This window comes from Juglans regia, chromosome 2 (assembly GCF_001411555.2).
Source record: "Juglans regia cultivar Chandler chromosome 2, Walnut 2.0, whole genome shotgun sequence".
NCBI lineage: Eukaryota > Viridiplantae > Streptophyta > Magnoliopsida > Fagales > Juglandaceae > Juglans > Juglans regia.
The window spans coordinates 5,023,619-5,050,109 of record NC_049902.1 but is presented as its reverse complement, the minus strand read 5'-3'; the positions used below and the strand labels follow the sequence as shown (position 1 = coordinate 5,050,109).

The window sequence follows — 26,491 nt, the reverse complement described above, 5'->3', positions numbered from 1 at the left end:
AATGCATACAACCCTAAAATCTTGCTTTCAATGACACATTTAAAAAGGTATATTATTATTATACTCAGTGTTGTTACCTTAAGTGGGATCCTATGTTAATGATTAGTGAACGAGATTTGTTTAAACGTTTTTATTATTTTTTTTTTTCAGCAAGGGTTTTATTATTGTTATTATTATTCATCATAAATATTGGGATAAATACCACCTTCATTTTATATCAATCAGTACTGTATCTCAAAAGGTCATGCAGAGAACTAAGAAAACCTAAGGATCAGAATGAACGATATGATCAATCTTTAAATGTATTTTCTGAATATATGTAATCATGATGATGTGATCAATAAGTCAAAAAAGACATTAATTTGTTAAGGTTGTCATGCATCTGCATTGGTTGTCAAACTTTACATTCTGAATGAATATATGATAGTCAAGAAGCCTGTACGCAGTCATGCAGATGATGGGTTTAGTACTCCTATATATGAATTAATGAGTAGCATCCATGCAATAATAGGATTTTAATTAATGTGGAGCTAAAATCCAGATCAACCCAGATGAGATATATATGGATATTTCATGCATAAATGACCTAGCTTCCTGTGCCATGCATAGAAGATAAGCTAGGACAGACATGGTCAGAAAGAGATGGAGATGATCATATATTATATATGTAAAGAGATGCAACTGCATGCAATATTGGAAAGCAAAGCAAAGCAAAGCAGAGAGATACTGCAGAGAGGGCAGCAACTAGCATTATTGGTGATATGGGGGCCGGGATGACTTTACCGAGGCAGCAGGCAAGGGCAAAGAAAAAAGAAAAGAAAGAGAGAAAAACCAAAGGCAAGAGAGCAGTACAAAGGTAAATCGAGTGGGAAAGTGGAGACAACTCAGAGGTAAACATTGTGAATCAATGCATAAACTACAGTAACATTGAGTACTATTGATCTCTCCTAAGTCCTATCCCCAATATGATCTCTCCCAGCTTGTCATTATTTTCTATATATAATTTATAACAATATGATACTTTCAGTTGTTCTTCATATATAACAATAGAAATATCTCTTATATATTTTATCAAACATATTGTATGCATACAACACAACTTATAATTATATTACACATTTTATCAAACACATTTCCTTACTACAAATTTACAAAACAAATTCATTTCAATCACAACAAAATACCCAGATGTGCATGCTATGAGAGTATAAGTAACGGAATACATAAAATTAAATCAAGCAATTTAATTGTAGGGCTTGGAATCGGGTTCTCACCGTAGGCTGAAGCTCGGATTGAAGTCATGCACTACAGACGAGCAAAGACTCACGGCGGCAATAGAGAAGGAACGATGCGGCGAGGTGGAGGTTCACTGGTTTAGCCCACTAGACGTGAGACTTGAGAGAGAAGAAGGAATGAGGAAGGAAGGAGGAGGGAGAAGGGAAGGGAAGGGGGGTCCTACGTTTTGGACCCCCTGTATGATGAAACGACGCGTCGTTTGATTTTTTTGAAAAAAATCAGAGTCAGAGTTCGGAGCTCCGACTCCGACTCCCTATTTGGAGCCACCCCGCACTCCGACTCCGTTTTTCAGAGTCGGAGCGGATGTTGGACAGAGTCTGAAATTTCATAATTTTGCACAGCCCTAGTTGACGATATTGTCATTGCTTCTAATCATTCTCCATCTGTTATTGCTCTTAAGCACTTTCTCAATTTGCATTTCAAATTAAAAGATCTTGGTCCTTTGAAATATTTTTTGGGCCTGAAAGTTGCACGATCTACTAAGGGCATATCTCTTTCTCAGAGAAAGTATGCACTTGACATTGTTTATGATGCTGGTTTATTAGATGCCAAGCTTGCTGGCAGTCCAATGGATCAAAATCTAAGACTTTCTAAAACTGATTTTGGAGGTCATTTACTTGATAATCTAGCTTCTTATAGACGATTAATTGATCGTCTTCTTTATTTAACTCTTACTAGACCTAACTTGTCTTTTTTTGTTACAACATTGAATCAATTCATGGACAAGCCTCGTCAGTCACATTATGATGCAGCAGTTCGAGTTGTGAGATATATCAAGCCTACTGTAAGACAAAGTTTATTATTCCCCAGCAACTCTTCCTTGCAGCTTAAAGGTTTTTGTGACTCTAATTGGGCTACCTGTCCAGATTCCATATGCTCAATTCCTGGCTTTTGTATTTTTCTTGGAGATTCTTTAATCTCCTGGAAATCCAAAAGGTAAGGCACTATTTCACGATCCTTTGCAGAGGCTGAGTATCCCTTTATGGCCTCTACCTGCTGTGAAATCAAGTGGCTACTATCTCTTTTCCGTGACTTTGAGATCCATTTTTCATCAGCACCAATTCTCTATTGTGACAGCCAAGCAACATTTCACATTTCTGCTAATCCAGTATTTCATAAAAAGACTAAGCACATTGAAATAGTTTGTCATCTCGTCAGAGATATAGTTTAAAATAAAGATCTTGTAACTCTTCATATTTTTTCCGAACATCAGTTAGCAGATTTCTTTACTAAACAATTAGTTTCAGATAGATTTCGTAGTCTTTTGTGTAAGCTGGGTGTTATTAATCTTCACATTCCAGCTTGAGGGGGCCTATTAGCATATAGTGTAGTAATTTTAATTCTTACTTACCTACACTCACGTGTACTGTAAGCTAGAGTGCTCATTATTTTATTTTCTATTTCAGTATAAATACTTTCTGTAAATATTATTCATTTAATACAATGAGGTATTCCAGAATTCTCTATCGGCCTCTCTCTCGATCTCCCTCTTATCAAAAGAGGCCTGGGTTTGGAGGATCTCTTAAATCATGTGGCAGATCCATTTGAAACACAATCACTCGCATGTTCAATTTTTTTATATCCTTCTAAACCAAAAGGTTGTTTTTTATGGACAAAAGACAAAGTTAAAGCAAAGAGAATTAGTACTATTCATCCATATAGCCACCCAAAAATTTAGATATATCCGGATCGAAACTCAGATTTTAAATTTGGATTAAAATCCAACCTGAGTTAATCCGGATAAGATCCGAGCAAGAATTATGATCAAACCGATTTTAAAAAATCCGAAACCCGACTTCCGGGTTGTGTAACCGGTTTTTTTTTCCTGCAAATGCTGAACGTCTTTCTCTGACTTCTGTCTTCTAAAGGTCTACCAGGTGATGTGATTTACTACTTGACTTTCTTGTACGGTCGGTTTATTCAAGTGTATACTATAGTAAGTTTTTTTTTTTTTTAATTGCAAGAACAGTAGCATTAGCTTGGTCAAATGCATATTCAAAAATTAATCAATATCACATTTTTTTATATTTGCATATTTTATTTAAATTCAATCTCCACATTAAATTAGTCATTTACTCTTTATAAAATAATAAAATATTATTAAATTAATAATTTATTTAATTTATTTGTATCACATTTTATAATTCTACCAATCTAATATTAATAATAATTATATTCTAATTAAATTAATATTAAAAAAAATCATATTTTCAATGATCATTTAATACTAATAACCAAAAATTGAGATTAAACTTATCTAAATTTCTGTCTAAATTTCTTATTCACTAACCAAATATCTAATATTCTATCTAAATATTCACAAACCATATTTTTAATGGAGTGAGAAATTATTATTTTAACTTTTGGTGAATTAATTTAGTTCTTTAAATTTGACTAATCACTGTAGTAAAAATTCAAATTATTTTAAAGATGCCCCATCTAATATAGGATCTTTTTAATACAATTTATCTAAATTTTGATCAATATTCAACTTTACCTAAGCCAATACTAGTGCTCTAAGCTCTTTCAGGATCAGCTCTTTTCATTTCAGGTGTGATTTGCTACTTGACTTTCTTGTACGGTCGGTTTATTCAAGTTAATCTGTTAGAAGCTCAGATTGAAAGGGGATGGTGAAAGGAGACGATTTGAGCATTCTGTGGATGAAGGGTTTCAGTCGGCAGAACATCATGCGAGAGAAAGAGAAGTGCTGAGTTCATGTGTTACAAGTGAAGTAAATGGGGAAGCTAATACGATGTCGTGTGACTAGGGATTACGGTGTCCGAATGAAGTAAGGTTGCGTTTTAGAGTTTGATTAAGTGCTGAGTTTAGAGAGAAGAGCAATACGGCGTCATCTGGTTAAGTGGAGCTGTTGCTGACTTGTTGATTCTGTTACGCACACACCTGCTGCATGAAGTTAGAAATAGAATAAATTCAGTTATGAATTATCTGTACTCTCTGACATCCATGACTATAAGGATGGAAAGAGGGATGCTATTTTGTTTTATCTGAAAAGCATTGTATGAACGTACTATTGGAGATTTACGGACCCTCGAAGATCCCGTAGCATTTCATGCAATCAGCATTTCCATTTTTACTATCATTCTGTTCTTACTCCTTTTCACAACCATTATTACATTACATTCCATTGTCATCCCTAACAGATAGCTAGAGTCATAACATTTGGTATCCAAGAGCCGTCGTTCCTAACCAAAAAAGTCCTACCAGATTACATCATTCAATCCCAAAACTAGAAAACACCACACAAACAACCAGCATCCAATATTCAACCCAGAAAACATCACCATGGCCGAAAACACAAGATCCAAACACCAGCATGAAGTCTTGCAGAATCAGTTGGAGACTCAGCAAAATGAAATCCTGGAATTGAAAACAGATGTTAGTACAGTGAAGAATAATGTCCAGGAAATTAAGGATATGTTACGTACCCTTTTTGCACAGCCACACAACCCACCCCCTCCCCCAATCAACCCAGAAATGCCTCTGGAAGTAGAAAATCCAAATCCACGAAAGTTCAACCTCAGGGGAGTCAAACTTGATTTTCCTCATTTTCAAGGAATTAATCCAGCTGCATGGCTTTTTAAAGCCAACCATTACTTCGAGTTTCACCAAACACCACTAGCACAGAGGCTATTGATGGCCTCGTACCACATGGAAGGCGATGCCCTCGTATGGTTCCAAAATGCTGCAGAAGGAGGATTCTGCCGTGATTGGGACACTTTTTGCAGATCGTTACTCCTTCGTTTCGGGCCAACAGCGTATGACGACCCCATGGAGGCATTAACGAGCCTCAAACAGACCAGTTCAGTGGCGGGATATATGGCAGAGTTTGAAACATTATCCAACCGTTTGAGGGGCCTATCGCATAAGCTGAGTTGTTTCCTCAGTGGCTTGAAGGACGAGATTCGCATTCCCATCCGCATGTTGAATCCTGTGAACTTAAATGGAGCCTATGGACTAGCAAAAATGCAAGAAGAATACCATACCAGTACAAAGAAATTCTACAAACCAATGGTGGAAAAGATTGCTACACCAATAGAAGGAAATCCTTACTCCAAGGATAATTACAACAAATGGAAGAAACCAGGGGGTTTTACTAAACCTGTAACCTCCATGCACATGGATGAGAAACGACAAAAAGGGTTGTGCTATCATTGTGATGAGAAATGGAACCCAACACACACTTGCAAGAACCCCAGAATTTATTTTTTGCAAGTGGATGAAGAAGTAGAAGATGAAGAGGGGAAGGAAGCTAGTGAGAAAGAGGAAGAAAATAAGCATATACAAACCCTGTCCAGCAGCAAGGATGAACTGGAGATTTCCTTGGCTGCCATAGCTGGAACCCCGACAGTGCGCACTATGAAGTTGGTGGGAAGTATTAAAGGAGAGCAAGTGGTGATTCTACTAGACTCGGGCAGCTCACACAACTTTATAGATACTGCACTGGCCTCGAAATTGCAGCTACCAGTGGATTATCTAGTAAATTTAAAGGTGAGGGTAGCAAATGGTCAAGGCCTAAACAGTGAAGGGTTGTGTCGAACCGTGCAATTGAAAGTGCAAGGTAACTTACTACAACTTCCTCTACATTTATTAGAGCTAGCTAGTTGTGATATTGTTTTAGGGGTCCAATGGTTAGAAACCTTGGGCCCTATCATGTGGGATTTTTCCAAGTTGATTATGAGCTTTATGTGGAAGGGGAAGACCATAGAATTTAAGGGGCTGAAATTGAGCCCTTCCGTGGTGGAGGATAGTGAGAAGACATTAAAAGCAACTATAGCCAAATGGAAGGGAATTCTCTTACAAATTATGTGTGATGAAGGTGAGGAACCCGACTGTGGGAAGATGGATGAACAGTTTTCAGAGCTGTTGGAGGGTTTTAGTGAGGTTTTTAATGAACCCCAAGGGTTACCACCACCACGTAACCATGACCATCGTATAATTCTCAAGGAAGGCACCCAACCTATCACAAATAGACCCTACCGATACTCATACTACCAGAAAACAGAAATTGAAAACATTGTGGCTGAATTGTTAAAATCGGGAGTGATTAGACCAAGTTCTAGTCCCTTTTCCTCCCCTGTTTTGCTGGTCCATAAAGTTGATGGTAGTTGGCGACTTTGTGTGGATTATAGGGCACTTAATAGGGAGACAGTAAAGGCAAAGTTTCTCATTCCAGTTATAGATGAATTATTAGATGAGCTCTTTGGGGAGGTAATTTTTTCTAAGCTGGATTTGCGATCGAGTTATCACCAAGTGAGGGTAGTGCCTAGTGACATCCCTAAAACAGCCTTTCTGACCCATGACGGACATTACGAGTTTTTAGTGATGCCTTTTGGTCTTACTAGCGCTCCAGCCACCTTTCAAGGGTTAATGAACGATATATTCAAACCTTTTTTAGGAAATCCGTACTTGTATTCTTTGACGATATCTTGGTATATAGTAGATCGAGAGAAGAGCATGTGAACCTTTTGAAAGAGGTGTTGAAGATGCTGAAACAGCACTGTTTGTATGCTAAAAAATCCAAGTGTCGGTTTGGAGTGGCTGAAGTTGATTATTTAGGCCATATCATTAATTCGGAAGGGGTTATGGCAGATTCTTCCAAGATTAAGGCCATGCTAGAATGGCCTGAGCCTAAGAACGTGAAGGCCTTACGAGGATTCCTAGGACTCACGGGTTATTACAGGAAATTCATTCGAAATTATGGACTTATTGCTGCCCCTCTTACCTCCTTGTTGAAGAAAAACTCTTTTTCTTGGAACTTGGAGGCCAGCAGGGCATTTGAAGCTTTGAAACAAGCTGTCTCACATCCCCCGGTTCTTAAACTACCGGATTTCAGTAAATCTTTTGTGATTGAGTGCGATGCTAGTGGGAAAGGCATTGGGGCTATTTTAATGCAAGAAGGTAGACCCTTAGCTTATATGAGTAAGGCTTTAAAAGGGAAGGCACTGCTGCTGTCCACTTACGAAAAAGAATTGTTTGCCTTAGTTATAGCAGTGCAGCGTTGGAGACCTTACTTATTAGGTCAATCTTTTGTTGTTAAGACTGACCAGCAGGCTTTAAAATTCTTGTTGGAGCAGAAGGTGGGTACAGTTGCACAGCAGAAGTGGATCATGAAGCTCATGGGGTTTGATTTCTGTATCGAGTACAAAAAAGGAAAAGACAATAAGGTAGCCGATGCCCTTTCAAGGAAAATGGAAGGAAATGAAGAGGGAGATGGTTGCTTAGCCTTGATAACTTTTCCTACAGTGGAATGGATTGAAGAATTAAAAAATAGTTATAAGGCTTCAGCTGAGATGGCTGATTTGTTAGATAAACTGCAGTACAATATTTCTGTTCCTCAAGGATATACTGTACAGCAAGGGATTATTCTCAAGAAGGGTAGAATTGTGCTAGTTCCAGATTCAAATTTTAAAAACAAGGTACTGGATTATCTACATGTGGATCCACAAGCTGGTCACACAGGATTTTTAAAATCCTATCAACGGGCTAAGCGAGAATTTTTTTGGAAGGGAATGAAAAATGACATCAAAAGGAAAATAAGGGAGTGTGATGTTTGTCAAGTGAACAAGAGTGAAACAGTGGCCTCACCCGGTTTATTACAACCTTTACCTATTACCAACCAAGCTTGGTCTGATATTTCCTTAGATTTTATCGAAGGTCTGCCCTTATCAAATGGAGTTAGTGTTATATTGGTCGTAGTGGATCGATACACTAAGTATGGCCATTTTCTTGCTTTATCTCACCCTTACACGGCTCAAGGAGTGGCGCAGATATTCATGGACCAGGTTTTCAAACTGCACGGACTGCCTAACTCAATAGTTTCTGACCGTGACACAGTATTTTTAAGCTCTTTTTGGAAGGGTTTATTTGAATTACAAGGATCTACATTGAGTTTTAGCTCAGCCTATCATCCTCAGTCGAATGGACAAACTGAGGCTCTTAATAAGTGTCTAGAAACTTATTTACATTGTTACACATGCACTAAACAGAGACAATGGAGTAAATGGCTTCCCTTGGCAGAATATAGTTACAACAGCTCTTATCATACTTCAACAAAAATCTCACCTTTCGAAGCGTTGTATGGGTATCCTCCCCCTCGTCTATTGTCATATATACCAGGTACTTCAGCTATAGAGGCAGTGGATCAATTCCTAAAAACGAGAGAACAGATCAAAGAGCTGTTAAAGGAAAATCTTGAGTGAGCTCAAAACCGTATGAAATTTTATGCAGATCAAAGGAGAACTGAGAGAAGTTTCGAGATTGGAGAGTGGGTGTACTTACGTTTGCAGCCCTATCGACAGAACTCAGTGTTGAGGCGTCGGAATCTAAAACTGTCTCCCAGGTTCTTCGGACCATTTAAGATTCTTCAGAAGCTGGGAACCGTTGCTTATCGCTTAGAGCTTCCCGCATCGTCACACATACACCCGGTATTCCACGTTTCTTGTCTGAAAAAGAAACTGGGATCTCAGATCCAGCCCTTTCCGACACTGCCACCCACAGACAAGGAAGGGGAAATCTCACCCGAACCAGAAAAGGTGGTGGATCGGCGCTTAAAGAGGCTAGGAGGCCGTGCCTTAACCGAGGTACTGATTAAGTGGGTCGGGGCTCCTCCCGAAGACAGTACATGGGAGCTACTTTGGAAACTGCAAGAACGCTACCCGCACCTTGTGGGCAAGGTTCTTTAAGCGAAGGGGATTGTTAGAAGCTCAGATTGAAAGGGGATGGTGAAAGGAGACGATTTGAGCATTCTGTGGATGAAGGGTTTCAGTCGGCAGAACATCATGCGAGAGAAAGAGAAGTGCTGAGTTCGTGTGTTACAAGTGAAGTAAATGGGGAAGCTAATATGATGTCGTGTGACCAGGGATTACGGTGTCGTTTCCGAATGAAGTAAGGTTGCGTTTTAGAGTTTGATTAAGTGCTGAGTTTAGAGGGAAGAGCAATACGGCGTCGTCTGGTTAAGTGGAGCTGCTGCTGACTTGTTGATTCCGTTACACACACACCTGCTACATGAAGTTAGAAATAGAATAAATTCAGTTATGAATTATCTGTACTCTTTAACATCCATGACTATAAGGATGGAAAGAGAGATGCTATTTTGTTTTATCTGAAAAGCATTGTATGAACGTACTATTGGAGGTTTAGGGACCCTCGAAGATCCCGTAGCATTTCAAGCAATCAACATTTCCATTTTTACTATCATTCTGTTCTTACTCCTTTTCACAACCATTATTACATTACATTCCATTGTCATCCCTTACAGATAGCTAGAGTCATAACATAATCGCAAACCCCTATTTTTTGGCAAACATGGTTTATTCAAAGTTGGTAAGGGTTACCCCAGATTGTACAGTTTTGATGAATGAATTGAGATGTTTTATTAAAAATTAAATATTTTTTAATTTTTTAATTTAAAATTTAAAAAAATTGAATTGTTTATTAAATTTTATTTAAAATTTTAAAAAAATTATAATGAGAGAATGAGAGAATTTATTTTATATATTCAAACCGAACTATTGTATTATGTGCAATCTAAAAACACGGTTTTTATCATTTCAAATTTTCACCCCGGTTCTTTCAGGTGCTCATATATCTTGCAAACCTCTCAGTGTTTTTGCTTTCTCTCTGTACCTCTTTAATCTGTGGAGGGTTCTTTTGGACTTTGAAGAACATTAAAAAAATAAAAATAAAAAGTACTCGATTCCAAGTTTAAAATTTGGTACACATAGGTGTACTTGAATTTTGCTATGTGGGTTATACCGATCCGAATTTATTTCGGCCGGAATCTAATTATCCAAGTTCTTGATTGGATTGAAAAAAAATTCCACTGGAATGAACAGGTTTAAAGAGAATCAATTATTTAAAAAGTAAGAGTTCTCAAAATAATAATAATAATAATAATAATAATAATAATAGGAGTGTACAATAAAATGGCATGCGGACCCGATTAGATAAGAAACGGATTGCAAATTGGAAAATTTTCAATTATGTTTCCAAAGCTACCAAGCCGACCCAACCCGATACTGGATTATTTATCCGAATTACTAAAAATATTTGTTAACCAACGTCATTAAACTTTAATTAAGATAAAAATAAAAACAAAATTAAATTTTTAAGCGGGTCGAAAATGCCGATTTTTTTTATAAACAATATTCGACTCGTAAATTCAGAAGGAACTTTTTTATTCGAAAATATTTCTTCTGGTCCAAAATAAATCCAGGTTGATGTTATGAAGCCCACGAAGCAGTGAATTGGGCTTCAGCTTGGAGGAGATCGTGGGCCGTAAGATAGGTTATGAGAAATTGAAAGAATAAAACGCAGTGTTGCGTAGCGACGGTTATATGCATTGTTATCCTTTACTTTGTTGCCATCTTTAATTACAGCTATAGAGGAACACGTGTAAGGCATATATGAGCCAAGTTAGTTAGTGGCAGACCATATAGTGGAGGTCTGGAACGTGTGTGAGGGATCTCTCTGGAATTTGTGGAAACCGAAATTGTCATGGAGGAAGGTGCGCCTCGAACAGCACCTATTTTCATTGTTAGTTCGATCCCTGTCCATCGTCTTCAACAAGCTTCACACATTTAACTATTCATTAACATACAATCTTCCATTTAAATTCATCTATTACTTGAGCCTCATTACAGTGGTATCAGGTCTACGATCCTATTCCAAACTATCCCACCATTCATTCTTCTATCTTCTCCATTACTCATACTACCATTCCCTTACAATCATTCATCCAAATACATTCATTCATGGCTGATAACACTAGATCTAAAAGCCAAGAAGTGTTGCAGCGGCAAGAAGCTCAAGAGGCTCGGATGCAGGCTCAGGAGGAACGTATGCATGCAATGCGTGCGGACATAGCACAATTGACTGAGATGGTGAAAACATTGGTCACGAACCAAACAGCACAAGTTGTTCACCGAGAGACATACAACCAGCAAGACAGGGAATTCCAGGAGTTCAGGCGTGAAGGCCCGAGAGGGGTGAAACTGGATTTTCCTTACTTCGATGGCACCGATCCAGCAGGTTGGATTTTCAAAGCTTCACACTATTTTGATTATCATCAGACACTTCCTGCACAACGATTGTTAATGGCATCATATCACATGAATGGGGATGCATTAATATGGTATCAAGATGCAGCGGAGACAGCACAATTTAACAACTGGGACACTTTTTCTAGAGCCTTATTGCTTAGGTTTGGCCTCACAGCCTATGACGATCCCATGGAGGCACTTACACGCCTCAAACAAGTGTCTACTGTGGTCATCTATAAGGCTCAATTTGAAGCCCTCTCAAACAGACTTAGAGGACTCACTGAATCACACAAGCTGAGTTGCTTTCTCAGCGGATTAAGGGATGAAATCCGTCTTCCCATGCGGATGTTCAACCCCTTGAGCCTTAATGTGGCTTTTGGGCTTGCCAAAATCCAAGAGGAGTACCTGTCTAGTTCAAGACATTCAAGCAAGAGCTGGTTGGACAGAAACACCCCAGGGAATAGTTACCCTCAAAGTCAGTTCCAGGCTGCTGGTCCGAAACAATTCAAACCTAGGAGAGAAATTCCCTCATCTCAAATGGATGAAAAAAGGAAAAAGGGCCTATGCTACCATTGTGAGGAGAAGTGGAACCCTAATCATGTGTGCAAATCTCCAAAAGTGTATGTATTACAAGGGTGTGCTGAAGAGGAAGAAGATAAGGGTGAAGAAATTTTTTTTGATTCACATGACAAGCAAGAAGGCCAACAACCTGAAACCAACTTGGAAATATCCTTAAATGCCATCACAGGAACTCCCAATCCTAATACCATGCGAATCCATGGCTTTATGGGTGGAGTGAGGGTGCTGTTTTTGGTGGATTCAGGGAGCACTCACAACTTCCTGGATCCTTCTATTGCCAGGAAAGCAAAGCTGAAGGTGAATACCAATCAAAAGCTCAAGGTCCGAATGGCCAATGGTGAGTTGATCACAAGTGAAGGGGCGTGTACAGCCACATCAATCAGATTACAAGGTAACCATTTCACTACTTCTTTTTACTTATTAACCTTGGGTGGTTGTGACGCTGTTTTGGGTATACGTTGGCTGGAAAATCTGGGCAATATAACTTGGAATTTTTCTAAGTTAGTCATGCAATTTATGTGGCAAAATAAGTTGGTTGAGCTGAAGGGTCTCCACTTGGGGAGACCATCGTTTGGAGAAGGAAAGCAAGTCCTCTTGAACAGCATGAATGGACCCAAAGGAGTTTTGATCCAATGTTCTGCTGTCCCACCCACAGTCCCAAACCCAAACACAAACCCAAACACAATCCCAAACACAATCCCAAACACAAACCAGAACCAAAACAGAGAGCTCACCGTGTTGTTACAACACTTTAAACATGTTTTTTCAGAACCTGTAGGATTACCACCCAAGAGAACTCATGACCACAAAATTCCATTAAAAGAAGGCACCCCACCTATTTCCACAAGACCATACCGATACCCCTTTTACCAGAAAACTGAGATTGAGAAAATAGTCACTGAATTGCTCAAGTCAGGGATGATTAGACCCAGTTCTAGCCCATTTTCCTCACCAGTTTTACTAGTTCGCAAGGCGGATGGGAGTTGGCGCCTATGCGTGGACTATAGGGCCTTAAACCAAGAGACGGTGAAGGATAAGTTCCCTATTCCCGTCATTGATGAGTTGTTGGATGAACTTTATGGTTCCGTGATTTTCTCTAAAATGGACCTAAGGTCCGGGTACCATCAAATCAGGGTGGTTCCTGAGGATGTTCACAAAACTGCTTTTCGCACTCATGACGGACACTATGAATTCTTGGTAATGCCCTTTGGGCTCACCAATGCCCCGTCCACCTTCCAAGGGTTAATGAATGAACTTTTTAGACCCTTTTTGAGAAGGTTTGTACTAGTTTTTTTTGACGATATATTGGTGTATAGCCAAACTGTGGCAGACCATCTAGAGCATGTAAGGCTAGTGTTGGAGGTTCTAGAGAAAAATCAGCTTTATGCTAAGCTGTCCAAGTGCAGTTTTGGGGTTCGGGAAGTGGAATACTTGGGACACATAGTGTCGAGTGAAGGAGTTAAAGCTGACCCGAGCAAGATCATTTCCATGGTAGAATGGCCCATCCCCACTAACTTAAAAGCATTGAGAGGTTTCTTGGGCTTAACGGGATATTACCGTAAGTTTATACGGCACTATGGCCTCATAGCTGCCCCCTTGACAGCCCTATTAAAAAAGAATGCTTTTACTTGGAATGCCTCAGCTCATCAAGCTTTTCAGCAGTTAAAAGAGGCTGTTTCTCAACCTCCGGTTTTAAGACTTCCAGATTTTACAAAGTCTTTCATTATTGAATGTGATGCAAGTGGGTGTGGTGTGGGAGCTGTACTCATGCAGGCTGGACAGCCCATATCCTATTTCAGTAAGGCCTTGAAAGGTAAGGCTTTGGCCTTATCCACTTACGAGAGAGAATTATTGGCTCTTGTCATGGCTGTACAAAGATGGAGGCCCTACTTATTGGGCCAATCTTTCACTATTAAGACGGACCAATAGGCCCTAAAATACTTGCTTGAGCAGAAAGTTGGAACCACGGCACAACAGAAATGGTTGACAAAACTGATGGGCTACGACTTTAAGATTGAGTTTAAGAAGGGAAGGGAAAATAAGGTGGCGGATGCTCTTTCTAGAAGGGATGAAAAAGGGGATGCAGATGCGGGTGTGCTGGCCATTATTTCTTTTCCCACATCCGATTGGATCGAAGAGTTAAAGGCGAGCTATTCCTCCTCACCCGAGCTGCTAGAATTGTTAGCTAAGGGGCAGGCCAAGCTAGAGCTGCCTAAGGGTTATACAATCCAGCAGGGGCTGGTCCTAAAGAAAGGGAGGTTTGTGATTAACCCCAGTTCTTGTTTTAAAGCCAAGGTATTACAGTTTATACACAGCAACCCGGAAGCAGGCCATTCAGGGTTTCTAAAAACATATCAAAGAGCTAAAAAGAATTTTTTCTGGCATGGAATGAAGAAGGATATTAAGGAGCTGGTCAAAAGCTGCGAAATATGCCAAGTTAATAAACACGAGAACCTCTACCCAGCAGGTCTGTTGCAACCTCTACCCATTCCAAACCAAGCTTGGGAAGAAATATCTATGGACTTTGTGGAGGGTCTCCCTATCTCTCAGGGGGTTAATGTCATCCTGGTTGTTGTGGACAGGTTGACTAAATATGGCCATTTCATGGCCTTGGCACATCCATATACAGCGGTCGGAGTAGCTCAAACCTTCTTAAGAGAAGTGTTTAAACTACATGGATTTCCTAGGGTCATACTCTCAGACAGGGATCCTATTTTCCTAAGCACTTTTTGGAAGACATTGTTTTCACTGCAGGGCACTTCTCTAAGCTATAGCTCAGCTTATCACCCGCAGAGTGACGGGCAGACAGAAGTCCTCAATAAGGCAGTGGAGGGTTATCTAAGATGTTTTGTGGGCTCTAAACCGAAACAGTGGTCGCAGTGGCTTCCCCTTGCCGAGTGGTGGTACAACACCTCGTACCACACATCGGCAAAGATGTCACCTTTTGAAGCCCTCTACGGCTACCCATCACCTCGGCTCATTACATACATTCCGGGTACCTCACCAAATGATGCGACCGACAAAATATTGAAAGATAGAGAACAAATCAAGCTCCTACTCAAAGAAAATCTCAACTTTTCACAACAAAGAATGAAGAAGTTTGCAGATCAACGAAGAACTGAGCGAGAGTTTCAGATAGGGGAATGGGTGTACCTCCGTTTGCAACCATATCGGTAGAAAACAGTTGTTGCAAGGAAAAATTTGAAACTTTCCCCCAGGTTTTACGGGCCCTTCAAGGTGATACAGCGTTTGGGAACGGTAGCTTACCACCTTGAGTTACCTCCGGAGTCAAAGATACATCCGGTTTTCCACATCTCGTGTCTCAAGAAGAAGCTGGGTACTCGGATCCAAGCACTTCCGTCGCTCCCTCCAGTCAACGACACAGGTGAGGTGCAGCCCGAACCCGAACTGGTGGTGGAACGCCGAATGCGGCAACAGGGGAACAGAGCTCAAACCATGGCTTTGGTGAAGTGGGTAGGGCTATCGGCAGAAGAGAACTCGTGGGAGTCACTCCAGAGGCTTCGAGAAGATTATCCCCACCTGGTGGGCCAGGTTCTCTAAGGGACGGGATCTGTTATGAAGCCCACGAAGCAGTGAATTGGGCTTCAGCTTGGAGGAGATCGTGGGCCGTAAGATAGGTTATGAGAAATTGAAAGAATAAAACGCAGTGTTGCGTAGCGACGGTTATATGCATTGTTATCCTTTACTTTGTTGCCATCTTTAATTACAGCTATAGAGGAACACGTGTAAGGCATATATGAGCCAAGTTAGTTAGTGGCAGACCATATAGTGGAGGTCTGGAACGTGTGTGAGGGATCTCTCTGGAATTTGTGGAAACCGAAATTGTCATGGAGGAAGGTGCGCCTCGAACAGCACCTATTTTCATTGTTAGTTCGATCCCTGTCCATCGTCTTCAACAAGCTTCACACATTTAACTATTCATTAACATACAATCTTCCATTTAAATTCATCTATTACTTGAGCCTCATTACAGTTGAGTTGAAAGTAAATTTTGTGACCCATTCGGATCTGATGAACAGTACTAATAATAATAATAAATAAGGGTTAAGAGTCAATATGTTAAATAAAATAAATAAGAACAATGATAGGGATACAATATAATCAAAGTTAATTTATAATTCTTAATAAAATAATATTTTTTAAATATTTAAACTAGGGCTATACAAAAACCAACCATACCGGTCATAACCGACGAGAACTAGCCGAACCCGTAAGAGAACTAGTCGGCAGGAGGCAAAAAAATATAAAAACAGACCATGCCGACTGTCACTGACAAGACGGCTGAAACCGAAAGAGAACTGGTTGGCCGACGGTAGAAAAATATAGAAACCAACATCGTTTGATTCGATCCCGATTTGAGCCTAGTTCAAACTGCTAAACGGGCTAATTATATATATATATATATATATATATTATGAGTAGTGATAGACTAACAACTCATCTATAATTTGTCTACTACTTCTTTATAAAATATAAATTTTTCAAATTTTAGATACATCAAATCAAAACCAAAAGTAAAATCAAATTTAAAAAAAATATTATTTTATTCAATACTAGTTTAAGAGTAGTAAATTAGTTGGTAGTTTATCATTTCTAATATATTATAAGTATATAAAATAACGTCATTTCGCTTAAGTGATTGAAACGGTATCGTTTGAATTTTGACGTTTATAAAAAAAAATTATATAAAACGGCGTCATTTTGACCTAGGGTTTAATAACCCTACCCCATCCCCTCCCTCTTCTTATTCTTCCCAATTATTCTTCCCAATTATTCTTCTTTCTTCAGAATCTCTCTCCTCTCTCACAAACAGCGCCACAACCCTCCGCTCTGCTCCTCTTTCATAGTGCCACCGACTGGAAATTAAAGAATCGATTGGAATCACGTCGACACTGAGGTTTCTTGTTTACTCCCCGTAATCGATTAGTTTGAAACATATGAGAAAAGCATTCGTTGAGGCGTCGATTTTGAATCGAAACCATACCGACCATGTCGTTTTTCACTCCTAAGTTAAACGCATCAAATTAAAATAAATTTAAAGCTAAAATTTTAAAAAATATATATATAATTTTAATTCAAAATGGTATAAAAATAAATAAATAAATAAACCGGTGCTGAAGTACAAAGGGGGGGCATGATCGTAGCGACTTTTTTATAATTTTATTTTTAATGAAGATTTCAACGTTTGACCAACCAGCATAGATCATTCATTGTCGCCACATTTATCAGATTACCAGATTGCTCTTCTTCCTCTACAAGTTAATTGACCGAACTACCCTTTAGTTTATGAAAGTACTAACGCAGCGCCTACATAAACATATATAATTTTTGTTTAATTTAAGTCATGAAAGTTTGGTTGTATATATTTTATGGGAAAATGAGTTATATAGTTTTAGAGTTTTGTACACTCTCTTTAAAAAATAAATGAATTTAAAATCTATTTAAAAAAAATTATTATTTTATTATGGACGTTACTATTTTTTAAATAAATACGTGAGACTTATAAACGTAGAATTATATTGGTGTTTTCAATAAACTACTTTTTCTCGGTGGCAACAACTTCTTTTCTTCTTGATGGGATAGATGTTTTCAATGCTTAGCTATTTTTGTCAAACTCGATGGTAATGACTTTGTCAATACAACATTTATTATTTTTAATGGCTATAGCATGCGTAAATTTTAAATGAAGTTCACTGCATATGGTCCCATGATATTTAATATTATTCGAAAAATCCGATTTATATCTTGAAACAATAAAGCCTAGGAAACCTTAGACATCGCGTATAATTAAAAGGTTAATAAATTGGTGACGAGTCAACCAAGAAAGTTGCATACGTCGTAATTCTCTGCGGCCCCCACCTACCATTAACGCACAAAACGGCCTTTCGAGCGCTGTTGTCTTGACTCTTTACCGTCTATCATTCTAGGTTAAAGGAAAATATTTAGTAATAAATGAATTATATAAAAATAAATTTATAAATTAATATAATATAATATAATATATTAAATTATAAAACTATAAAATAAATTTAATGAATTCTATAAAATTACATTAACTTATGAGTTTATTTTATATAATCACTTTATATCTGTATCAATTTTATTAGCTAAATTTTAAAAAATTACTTCAAATAAATATTAGGACATAAAAATTTATCGCATTGAATTAGATAAATTTTAAAAAGATAGATTTCAACTACACTAAATGTAAACTTTTAGTCATATTTGAATGTATACTGCAGCACTACTAAATTAATTGTTTATTATTATTTCACCTCTCCTTCTCATTTCGTCTCTTTTTCTTGAAATCTATGAAGGAAAAAATGTTTAAATAAAATTAAATAAATAGATAAAATGGTAAAATATGATAAAATTAAAAAAATTAAATTAATATTATTTTATTATTATGTAATGAATAAATAAATAATTCAATGTAGAGATTTGATGCAAATAAAATAATTAAAATCAAATTTATTTCATATTATTTTATTATTATATAATGAATAAATGAATAGTGAATATAAAAGTTTAATATGAATGAAGTAGTCAAAACTACATTCATTTCATATTAACTAAGGTTGCGTTTGAATTTGACTTTAACTATTTTTTTTTTTAGTACTGACTTTGGTTATGTTTGGATGTTGAAATGAGTTGAGTTGAGTTAAGTTGAGATGATAAAATATTGTTAGAATATTATTTTTTAATATTATTATTATTTTAAAATTTGAAAAAGTTGAATTGTTTATTATATTTTGTATTGGGATTTGAAAAAATTGTAATGATGAGTTGAGATGAGTTGAGATTAGTTTGTGAACCAAACGAAGCTATTATTCTAATGAGAGTATTCACGCACTTTATTAATTTAAATTTTTTAATATAAAATAATTATTTTTACTAATCATATATTAATGAAATGGACAAAGATTATGAAAAAAATGAGTGTACGTAGCATATATTTTTTTTTTTTCAAGTTACCCACACAATCTCTCGACTAGTTGTTCTAGAGAGATTCTTAGAGCCCAATTCGCTTAGAAATCATGAACTTGCGGCGCGGATTTCCTTTGCTCTTGCAGCAGTACGCGGCACTTCTGAAGAAGAACCTCCTGCTATCATGGAGGAACAAGACGGCGACGTTCCTTCAGCTCTTCTCTTCCTTCTTCTTCATCTTCCTTATCTTCTGCATCCAGCGTGCCATCCAGGCTCGCTACGCCTCAGCCACCTCCTTCAAGCGTGTCATCGATCCCAAACCCCTATTCTCCACCCCGATCCCTCCCTGTGAGGACAAGTTCTACACTAAGGTCCCTTGCTTTGACTTTCTGTGGAGCGGAAACGAGAGCGCCGCGGTTCGGAGCATTGTGAATGGTATCATGGCGAATAATCCTGGGAGGCCGATTCCTTCGACGAAGGTACGTGTCTAACTCATTTTGGTTGCCGAGAAAAAAGATGAATGGAAATTAATCATCGGATAATACGTATCATTTCGAAGCCTTTAATATTAATTAGAAAAACTGGACTTTAATTAGAGTTAGCCGCATTTGGATGCGAAGAATGTGAGCGGAAAAAGGAATTTCGAGTGCCATTCCAATCATCTTCGGATAATACGTATCACTTCGACGTCTTTAATATTAATTAGATAAACTGGACTTTAATGAGAGTTAGACGCATTTCGGATGCGAAGAAAGCAGCGGAAAAAGGAAATTCGAATGCCGTGGATGTTTATTTTCTATTCTTATTTTTTTTTAGATAAATATTTTCTATTCTTATTGAATGTGAAAGTTCTGAAATTTTTTGTTCTGTTTCCTTGAATTCGTTCGTAAAAGAGATCTCGTGTTAACGAAGCCAGTTGCCTGGTCGGAAAAGAAATGAAGAATTTTGAATGTCATTGTTCAAAAAGAGGGGGAAAAAAAAAAGTACGATAATCGAAATGAAATTAAGCCAGTTTACCAGCTAGATACAAATAGAACTTTCAGATTTATTGAGATTTTTGTCATTGTTTGGTTGCTGGGAATCTACATAAAAGGACAAACTCGATGAAAAGTGAAAGTCTTCAATCCTACCCTTTTGTTGCAGCTCAATCGTAAATTTGAGTTTTTTTCTGAAAATTTTGGAATCTTATGTAAATTTGGTCCAAAATTTAATAGATTTGGAAATCTTGGTTTGGGGTTAGTTGAGGAGGTGAAGTTTGAACAAAAGGCAAATAATATAGACGATTCATAACGTGGAAGATCGTAAAAGCCATTCTAAATGGTTTGCTTTGTTAATACAGGTTCAATCATTTAGAACATCATATGAAGTAGACGCATGGCTGTTTAGTAATCCGATGAGGTGCCCTGGAGCTTTGCATTTTGTGCAAAGAAATGCTACTATAATTAGCTATGGCATACAGACTAATTCTACTCCAGTTGCAGTGCGAGGGAATTATGAAGATCCAACGTTTAAATTTCAAATACCACTCCAAATTGCCGCAGAGCGTGAGATTGCGAGATTTCTGATTGGAGGTATTAAATCCAAGTTCCTGTTTGGAATTTTCTTGCCACACGATTTATTGTTGTAATCTTCACTTCCACATTTGGCAATATGTACCACTAATTCAATGACTCTTTGCTTGTTCAGATCCAAATTTTAGCTGGGTTTTTGGATTTAAGGAGTTTGCACACCCTGCAGTGGAGCTTTTCTCTGCAGTTGCTACGGTGGGACCAACCTTTTTCCTTGCAACTGCCATGTTTGCTTTTGTGTTTCAAATTAGTTCTTTGATCACAGAGAAAGAGCTTAAACTTCGCCAGGTATCGACATTCTGCAGTCTGAAGTTATAATAGGATTAACATTGCTGTCCCTTATGCAGAATTATTCAATTTTTCATTTTTGATTCTTATCCCCACAGGCAATGACTATGATGGGTCTATATGATTCTGCTTACTGGCTCTCATGGCTCACGTGGGAGGGAGTTCTTACATTTCTCTCCTCTCTTTTCTTGGTTCTCTTTGGGATGATGTTTCAGTTTGAGTTTTTCTTGAACAACAGTTTTGCAGTAGTGTTCCTCGTGTTCTTTCTTTTCCAACTCAATATGGTAATAGTATTACCTGCAAGCCCTATAGATCATTTTTTTTAATTTAAACTTATTAATGTTAATTTTGGTTCTTAATTGATCCAACCTGTTTCAAATATTGTAACCCTTAATCTGTCTTTCTAACTTTTGATGCTAGATTGGCTTTGCCTTCATGCTGTCAGCCTTCATAAGCAAATCATCTTCATCCACAACAGTGGGTTTCTCCATATTTATTGTTGGCTTTATGACTCAGGCAAGATTATCTTTGAATATCTCTATGGAAGGAGCTTTCGGTATACTTGTATGATATGTTTTCCTTGTGTCCTTGCAGCTTGTAACAGTATTTGGGTTTCCCTACCGTCACAACTTCTCTAGCACCGTAAGATCTATCTGGTCGTTATTCCCACCTAACCTTCTTGCTCAAGCTCTAAATCTTCTTGCTGGGGCAACTTCAACCTCTCAAGATGTCGGGGTTAGCTGGAGTGGACGAGCCAAGTGTGCACCAAATGATACTGAGTGTTTAATAACGATTGTATGTGAAAACTTCAAGCTCAAAGCCCGTTTATGACATAAATAGATCCCAATATACATTCTATGCTTGAGACACCTTTCTCTATTTTCCCCTTTCTATTCCTTATTCTTTTTTCCTTTCTAAACTTTAATCTAATAAGCTGAATCACTACAGTCAAAATTATTCTGTATATCTTGTCCTTTTGACAGGATGATATTTACAAATGGCTGGTTGGTACATTCCTAGTGTGGTTCATATTGGCTATATACTTCGATAATATAATCCCAAATGCATCGGGTTTAAGAAAATCAGTGTTGTACTTCCTAAACCCTGGCTATTGGATAGGGAAAGGTGGAAGCAAAGTGAAAGGTAATTCAGTTTGATCTCCACTCTGTGCTCGTGAGTTATTTTCATTGCTGGTAATTATGACTGATGCTTTTTTACCCCCTCTCTCATCATAGAGGGTGGCATTTTTAGCTGCATGGGTTCAGTCCCACAGCAAGAGCATATTACTCCAGATGATGGAGATGTCCTTGAAGAGGAAAACATGGTAAAACATCAAACACATGAAGGTGTGGTTGATCCAAACGTTGCTGTTCAGATACGTGGTCTTGTGAAGATATATCCTGGGACTAGGCAGTTTGGTTGCTGTAAATGCAAGAAGACTGCACCCTACCATGCTGTTAGGGTAAGGACCTATTTTTAGCTTTAGTTTTGGTCAAGTTGAGGGAGTAAACAAAAGCTTTTTGCTTATGTCTTGTCATGAGTTGTAAGCCTTTTGTTCGTATCTATGCATGAATGCACTCTTAGCATATGGACTTCTTTCAAACGTTGCTTCTGGCTAAGTTGAGGCAATAAAAGTAAGCTTTTTGTTCATATCTATGTCATTATATGATTGTCCATGAGTTGGTGGAGGGACCTAGGGTTTGATGGTTTTCAAGGAGGATGCTTTTATGACCTAATCAGATATCTTATTTAAATATGCTCCTGTTTTTTCAACAGTTCCTCTTTCTTTCTTTGTTGTTATTATTCTTTGAGAGAGGGATTAAGTAGGGTAGACCAAATACCTAGCTTATTAGTATCAATCAGTATGCTTGGTTGTTGGCTTATGAGGTTGCCTGTCAAGATCTATTGAGTGGAGGTTCCTGCTATCCATCACTTCTGGCATACATGACATTTGCTGAGGAGCATCTATTCTCATCCAGATTTATGTTCCTTTTTGTATCACTATCATCAAAGTTTTTTATTCTTCCAAGTTTCTTAATTGTCATCAAACATCAGTACAAGGCATAAGATGAAAATAATGATGCTGACCATGGGTAATATTTATGTTTTGGTGGACTCAACTCTGTAAATTTGCAATTTACCTTCAGGCCTTATGGGTGAACTTTACAAAGGATCAGTTATTTTGCCTTCTTGGACCCAATGGAGCCGGAAAAACTACAACAATTAATTGTTTGACTGGCATTACACCGGTGACTGGAGGAGATGGTGATTCTCTCTCGCTCTCTCTTTCTCTCTCAGTTTATCCCATTAAAATACCTTCAAGAAGAATTTAAAATTTGAATATGCCCCATTAACAGCATTGATATATGGAGATTCAGTCCGAAGCTCAGTTGGCATGTCAAACATACGCAGAATTATAGGAGTTTGTCCCCAGGTAACCCCCACTCGTGTGTGTGGTTTGCCCAATTATTTCAGTAATATGCTATTGCCTAAGAAAGATATAAGCTAACCTTTTCTTGAATTTTTTTTTTTTAAATCTTTTCACAGTTTGATATCCTTTGGGATTCATTATCTGGTCAAGAGCACCTCCACCTCTTTGCTAGCATTAAAGGCCTACCACCATCTTCTATCATTCTGGTACACATTTTGCAAGCAAAAGGGTATTTCACCTGCATTGTTCCTTATCATTGATTGAAGATTCAAAACACATTTCATCATCCCAGGAAGAGCATCCAATTGGATTTATTTGTGAAGTTGATAATCTGTTGTTGATGCTCTCGTGTTCATTCTTATTAAGATAAATACTTCTACCCAAATGCAGATGGCTCAGAAGTCATTGGCAGAGGTGAAACTCACTGAGGCGGCCAAAATGAGAGCTGGAAGTTATAGTGGAGGAATGAAGCGCCGACTCAGTGTTGCAATAGCCCTCATTGGTGATCCAAAGTTAGTCATTTTGGATGAACCGGTATGAAGATGGGGATATATTCGCTCAGATATTTATTGACTTTATATACTTATGAGAAGTTCCATTTTTCCCTATAATCGGCAGACAACTGGTATGGATCCAATAACGAGGAGACATGTGTGGGACATAATAAATGATGCAAAGAAAGGGCGTGCCATTGTTCTAACAACACATTCAATGGAAGAAGCTGACATTTTAAGCGACCGCATAGGAATCATGGCCAAGGGCAGGCTTCGTTGCATTGGAACCTCAATCAGGTTGAAGTCACGGTTTGGCACTGGCTTCATTGCTAATATTAGCTTCTTGGGAAGCAAAAATGGGCAAACTCCTCCGACTCATTCTCCTTCCAATGAGGCTGCAGCTTCTACAATTCATCATGAGGCTGTGAAGGAGTTCTTTAAAGATGTATGTTAAAAGTAAATTGATCGAAGTTTTTCTTTAACATAAAAAAGGGTTGGTTTCTGACTAGGGAATGTTTTGACAGCGATTGGATGTAGTGCCAAAAGAGGAGAATAAAGCCTTTCTGACTTTCGTGATTCCTCATGACAGAGAGCGGCTTTTGACGGTGAGGAGCTTTTACATTATATTGCGCGTCTATTTCATCTAAAGCTATCTTTTATCATGTATATAATTATTAGCATCGTTATGGATATGGATTAATATCTGAAACTGAATTGCATTTTTCCACTTATGCAACTTCAGAAGTTTGAGCCTCAAGTCACAACTTACTATCCTTGTCTTTGTGAAGCACCTGGAAAATTCTAATGATACTTGGTCAAAGGCTGACAGGGTACGTTTGGGTGTTGAAAAGTGTTGAGAAGTGTTGAGAATATTTGTGAATAGTTATGAGTAAAGATTGGAGTGAGTTTGTGGGTCCCATTGAGAGTATTTTGAGTTATTTGGATGTGTGAAGTATGTTGAGTTGTTGACTTTTGAGTAGGTAATTAAAAAATGTGTGGGTCCCATAAATATTATAGTGATTTGATTTTTAATAATAAATATTATAATGATTTTATTATAGTAATTTTTTAATATTAATAAATATTGTAGTGATTTTATTTTATTTTTATATATAATAATGATAAATATTATAATGATTTTATTTTTAATTTATATATAATAATGATAAATATTATAATGATTTTATTTTTAATTTATATAATAGTGATAAATATTATAGTAATGTTATTTTTTATTTATATATTATAGTGATTCTATTTTTAATTTATATATAATAGTGATAAATATTATAGTATTTTATTTTTTATTTATATATAATAGTGATTTTATTTTTATTTATATATTTTAGTGTTTTTATTTTTTATTTATATATTATAATGATTTTATTTTTTATTTATATTTAATAGTGATAAATATTATAGTAATTTTATTTTTTATTTATTATATTTTATTTTTTATTATATATAATAGTGATAAATATTTTTTATTTATATATTATAGTGATTTTATTTTTTATTTATATATTATAGTGATTTTGTTTTTTATTTATATATTATAGTGTAATTTTATTTTTTATTTTTTTTATTTTATTTTTTATTATATATAATAGTGATAAATATTTTTTATTTATATATTATAGTGATTTTATTTTTCATTTATATATTATAGTGATTTTATTTTTTATTTATATATTATAGTGATAAATATTATAGTTATTTTATTTTTTATTTATATGTAATAGTGATAAATATTATAGAATGTTTGTGAATAGTTATGAGTAGAGATTGAAGTGGATTTGTGGGTCCCATTGAGAGTATTTTAAGTTGTTTGGCATGTGAAGTATTTTCAAAAGTACGAGAATACTTGAAAAGTGTTGAGGAACTTTTGGTACCCAAACATAGCCTAATCTCCTATATATTGCATTCTTTGAAATGATACTTATCACAAAATCCAACTGGAGAAAGATCGCGTCAACTTTATTTTCATATTCATTGAAACAATCATGCTAAGCAGCTTAGGTTTTACTTAAATGTTCATGTTTTTTTTTTTTTTTACCTCTTCTTATCAATTATTTTTTTCCTTATGTATGCATAATCCTGGACAGAAATTTTTCGAGGAGCTCGAACATAGAGAGAGAGAATTTGGTATCTCTGACATCCAACTTGGTCTTACAACTCTGGAAGAAGTTTTCTTGAATATTGCTAGGCAGGCAGAGCTAGAGAGTGCAGCAGCTGAGGGGAGGATGGCAACTCTGAGTCTATCGTCTGGAGCCTCAGTTCAGGTATGTGGAATATAAACTTATATAAACTTCGATCGTATATTTTGCTAATTGCTATAGCAAGGGACATCAGGAGAACAGTTTCAGACTCATTATGTACACTACTATCTTATGCATGTAATGATTTCACAGATACCTTTAGGGGCCAGGTTCGTGGGGATTCCGGGAACGGAATCTGGAGAGAATCCTAGAGGGACAATGGTAGAAGTGTACTGGGAGCAAGATGATTCTGGAACCCTATGCATTTCGGGCCACTCAGCTGAGATTCCAATTCCTCCTAATGTTCAAACAATGCCTTCTACAACGAGTTCTGGAAGAAGTTCCTTAGGCCGGCCAGGACCAGTCCATGGAATTGTTATTGATCCCAATCAAATTGGTATTACCAATTAGTATTTATATTCTTTTTTTTTTATTGTTCATTTTTTACATTGAATGCGCTCCGCCATTCAGGGGCATTTTAGCCTGCTGTGTGATTACTTTACTTGATTTAGCAATATCATAATATCATTACTTTCTTGCGTAATTTTACATTTGTGAATAAAGATTT

The 26,491-nt window shown here is 37.1% G+C and overlaps 1 protein-coding gene across 3 annotated transcripts; it reads left to right on the top strand.

The window, feature by feature from the left end:
• The first annotated feature begins 18,925 nt into the window (after positions 1 to 18,925).
• LOC108999275 (ABC transporter A family member 2-like) lies at positions 18,926 to 26,467 on the top strand. 3 transcript variants are annotated; one of them, XM_018976145.2, is made up of 16 exons: positions 18,926 to 19,363; positions 20,224 to 20,455; positions 20,571 to 20,740; positions 20,839 to 21,024; positions 21,161 to 21,256; positions 21,335 to 21,535; positions 21,724 to 21,883; positions 21,976 to 22,202; positions 22,888 to 23,005; positions 23,098 to 23,174; positions 23,288 to 23,377; positions 23,562 to 23,705; positions 23,790 to 24,110; positions 24,190 to 24,270; positions 24,408 to 24,495; positions 25,771 to 25,875. In XM_018976145.2, the coding sequence occupies exons 1-15, from the start codon at positions 18,995 to 18,997 to the stop codon at positions 24,468 to 24,470; spliced, it is 2,535 nt and encodes an 844-aa protein (XP_018831690.1). In that variant the 5' UTR covers positions 18,926 to 18,994; the 3' UTR covers positions 24,471 to 24,495; positions 25,771 to 25,875. The 3 variants fall into 3 exon arrangements, with proteins under 3 accessions (XP_018831690.1, XP_018831689.1, XP_035543787.1); XM_018976144.2 differs by lacking the exon at positions 24,408 to 24,495 and adding an exon at positions 26,077 to 26,467 and having other exon boundaries at positions 18,927 to 19,363; positions 25,771 to 25,947; XM_035687894.1 differs by lacking the exon at positions 24,408 to 24,495 and adding an exon at positions 26,087 to 26,258 and having other exon boundaries at positions 18,927 to 19,363; positions 25,771 to 25,947.
• The last annotated feature ends 24 nt before the right edge of the window (positions 26,468 to 26,491 follow it).

Coding starts and splice junctions, on each gene's coding strand:
- LOC108999275 (XM_018976144.2), top strand. CDS start 18,995: ATGAACTTGCGGCGCGGATTTCCTTTGCTCTTGCAGCAGTACGCGGCA. Junction 19,364..20,223: donor GGCCGATTCCTTCGACGAAG/GTACGTGTCTAA, acceptor TTGTTAATACAG/GTTCAATCATTTAGAACATC. Junction 21,536..21,723: donor CTGAGTGTTTAATAACGATT/GTATGTGAAAAC, acceptor TCCTTTTGACAG/GATGATATTTACAAATGGCT.